Source organism: Chrysochloris asiatica, unplaced genomic scaffold, assembly GCF_000296735.1.
Source record: "Chrysochloris asiatica unplaced genomic scaffold, ChrAsi1.0 scaffold00014, whole genome shotgun sequence".
Taxonomy (NCBI): domain Eukaryota; kingdom Metazoa; phylum Chordata; class Mammalia; order Afrosoricida; family Chrysochloridae; genus Chrysochloris; species Chrysochloris asiatica.
Genome location: NW_006408532.1, coordinates 14,460,255 through 14,464,177, shown reverse-complemented (window position 1 = coordinate 14,464,177; position 3,923 = coordinate 14,460,255). Strand labels below are relative to the sequence as shown.

At 42.3% G+C, this 3,923-nt stretch overlaps 1 protein-coding gene across 1 annotated transcript in view; it reads right to left on the bottom strand.

Annotated features, from left to right (window-relative positions):
- Nucleotides 1–3,923, bottom strand: part of LOC102837380 (chromosome unknown open reading frame, human C9orf135) — a 114,699-nt gene that overhangs the window by 28,702 nt on the left and 82,074 nt on the right. The window contains exon 5 of the mRNA XM_006835001.1: nucleotides 434–491. Within this exon, the coding sequence (XP_006835064.1) occupies nucleotides 434–491 (58 nt within the window). The remainder of the gene's footprint in view (nucleotides 1–433; nucleotides 492–3,923) is intronic.

Sequence of the window (3,923 nt, the reverse complement as noted above, 5' to 3'; positions counted from 1 at the left end):
TGGAGCGGCTGGTAGTTTCGAACCGCTGACCTTATAAGGTTCGCAGCCCGATTCGTAACCACTATGCTACCAGAGCTCCTTTAGGGGAACAAAAAGCCTCATCTTTCTCCTATGGGTAGCAGCCCAGCTCATAATCCACTACGGTACCAGGGTTCCTTTGACCATTTACACTGGTGGTGATGTGCTGTGGAGTCAGGTCCAACTCACAGGGACCTTGCATAGAGTTTCCAAAGCTGTAAATCTTTACCAGAGCAGAAAGCCTCATCTTTTTCCTACGGAACTGGTACTTTTGAACTTCTGAGTTTGAGGTTAGTAGCCCAGATCACAGTCCACTACACTGACAGGGTTCCTTTGACTATTTACACTAAGACGTGAATAATTATTTTAAGTACATAAATATTAGAATATGGCTTTTCAGCCCTCTTATACTCACAAGTGGCTGATAAGCATATGGTGAAACATATTCTTGAGAGTATGTTGTCAAGAGACACCTAAAACGGAAAAGTCATATTTGAGAAAAGAATGACTCCAAGAAACAAGCTACTTTCCATTTTTAGCAGTATATACTTTACATGAAATAAAACTTGGGACAAAATGACCCTTTTAGATTTAAAAACAAGCCAAATGTTTAACCCCATAGCCGTCCTCACTCATTCACTCACTCACTCACAGCCATCAAGCCGATTCCAACTCATAGCAACCCTGTATAGGAAGTCTGAGACCATAAATCTTTATAGGACCAGAAAGCCCCATCTTTCTCCTGCGGAGTGACAGGTGGGTTTGAGTTGTTGACCTTGTGGTTAGCAGATCAACCTTGTGGTTGACCTGTGCTTATCCTACAGCACCAGCACAGCTCCTATAGCAGTCCACTGGTTGTTAGGTACCAATGAGTAGGTTCCAACACATAGCAACCCTATGAAAAACAGAAGGAAACACTGCCAGATCCTGCACCACACTCACAATTGTTACGTTTGAGCCCATTATTGTTGTCACTGTGTCAAACCATGTTTTTGAGGAAGTCTTCCTCTTTTCATTGGCCTTCTACTTTTATCATGCATTATGTCCTCCTCCAGTGATTGATCCCTACTGATAACATGGACAAAGTTGTTACTGTTAGGTGCCATCAAGTTGGTACCGATTCATAGTGAAACTATGCACAATAGAACAAAACACTGCCAGGTCCTGGGCCTACCTCACCATCGTCGCTACACCTGAGCCCATCGCTGCCACCACTGTGCCAATCCATCTCATTGGGGATCTTCCTCTTTTTCTCCAACTCTCCCCTTTACCAACCATGATATCCTTCTCCAGTAACTGGTTCCTCCTGATAAGTTATCCAAAGTATGACGAAGTCTCACCATCCTCGCTTCTAAGAAGCAATCTGGCTGTACTTATTCTGACACAGATTGGTTTGTTCTTCTAGCAGTCCATGACACTGTCAATATTCTCTCCAACACTATAACTCAAATGCATCAATTCTTCCATGGTCTTCCTTATTCATTGTCCAACTTTCACATGCATATGAGGCAACTGAAAATACCATGCCTTGGGTCAGGCATACCTTAATCCTTAAACTGACTTCTTCGCTCTTCAACACTTTAAAGAGGTCTTGTGCAGCAGAATTGCCTAATGCATCATGTTGTTTGATTTCTTGGTTGCTGCTTTCGCAAAAGTTAATTGCGGATCAAAGTAAAATGAAGTCTTGGATAACTTCAGTCCTTTCTCCATTTATCTTGATGTTATTATTGGTCCAGTTATGAGGATTTTTGTTTACTTTACATTTAGGCGCAACCCATACCAGAGGCTGTGGCCTTTGACCTTCATCAATAAGAATAGCAGTACTAGACCTTGTTTATAGTGTTATCTACCACCAGAAAGGGGCACCTTCTTCAATTACTTTCAATTCAGTACCACCTGTAGGCTTTAGAGTACTAACACTACTTGTATCTACCATGTCCCGATTCCCTGGGCTCAAATGTTCTATATTTCCGACTTTTTTTTTAATGTTTTATTGTGAATTATGTGATAGTTTACATGGGAGAACATTAGCTTTACATTCGTCCTATCGTGTATCATTTTATTGCCATGGTAACAATCTCCTCCATATATCATCAACCAACCAAAGGGTATACCTGTAAGCCTGCCTCCCAGTCATCACACACAGCCCCTCTCCCTCTCTGGGTCTAAAATCCCCAGCTGCTCCATCTCTCCACATCATTGTCTCTGCCTCCTATACAGTATTTCTCCTTTTTTGACTAATTTCACTCAACATAATGTCCTCAAGTTTCATCCATGTTATGCGGTGGCTTGCAGCTTCCTTGTTCTTCTTCAAGGTAGCATAATATTCCATTATGTATATGTACCACAGTTTGTTTATCCATTCTTCAGTTGATGGGCACTTTGGCTGTCTCCATCTTTTCGCTATTGTAAATAGTGCTGCTATGAGCATTGTTGTGCATATATCTACTTGTGTTATGGCTCATATTTCTTGTGGGTAAATACCAAGTAGAGGAATTTCTAGAACATAAGGTATTTCCATTTTCAACCTTCTGAGGAAGCATCATATTGCTTTCCAGAGAGGTTGGACCATTTTGCAATCCCACTAGCAATGCAGGAGCATCCCAGTCTCTCAGCATCTTCGCCAGCATTTACTGTCCTCGATTTTTTATCTTTGCTGTTATTGCTGGTGTGAGATGATATCGCATTGTTGTTATTTGCATCTCTCTATTGGTTATTCCTGGTGAGTCCTGGTGTGGCGCTGTGGGTTAATGCACCAGACTACAAAGCCATTTGAACTGCAAGGTCAGCAGTTCAAGCTCACCAGCTGTTCCTCGGAAACCCTATACAGGGTCGTTATGGGTCAGAACCAACTCTATGGCACTTCACAACAACAACACCAATGGCTAGTGATCATGAATATTTCTTCATATGTTTGTTGGCTGACTGGATTGCCTCTTTGGTGAAGTGTCTGTTCATGTCCTGTGCCCATTTTTTAATTGGGTATATTTCTGACTTTTATGGTTCTCTTTACCACTCATTTTTTACCTCTCAAACCTATTTTGAGCCTATACCAGTTTGTCAGCTAAAAGACACCTGAAAAGATTCACAGAGGACAGCAAAGTGGACTAAAGTAACATAGCTTCCTCCCACCGCTGAGTACTCTATCAAACACACAAAACTGCTCAGTGAGATGTTGTGGGGGTGGTGGTTTTGTACAGTGGAGTCATAGTTACCTGAATATGGAACTATACAGTAAATCCATACAGGAACAGAAAACCTCATCTTCCTCCTGTGGAGCAACTGGTAGATTTGAACTTTTGACCTTGTGGTTTGCAGTTCAACTCATAATCCTCTGTTACCAGGGCTCCCCAAAAGTCTACAAGCATAGCCAAACTCAAAAAAGTAAAGTCTAAGTGCTAAAGCAGAGTCCTGGTGTGGTGCTGTAGGATAAAGCACTGGGCTGGAAGGTCAGTTTGAATTACAAGGTCGGTGATTCAAAATCACCAGTTGCTTCTTGGAAACCCTGTACAGGGTCACTATGAGTAGGAACAGACTCAACAGCACTTAACAACAACAAAGTGCTAGGGGAAAAAAATAAGGAATTTATGATCCTAGGGCTATGTGATAACATAGTATCTGTGGACAACACCCTCCAAAAAGAACTGCTGCTGCTGTTGTTAAGTGTCATCGAGTCGGTTCCGACCCACAGTGATCCTGTATAGGGTTTCTGAGAAGTGGCTGGTGATTCTGAGCCCCGATCTAGTGGTTTAAACCAACTTCATAGTCCAGTAATTATCCTACAGCACTTTGTTGTTGTTGTTGTCAGGTGCCATCGAGTCGGAAACGACTCATAGCAACCCCATGCACAGCAGAACAAAACAATGTTCGATCCTGGGCCAACCTCACTACCGCTGCCACACTTG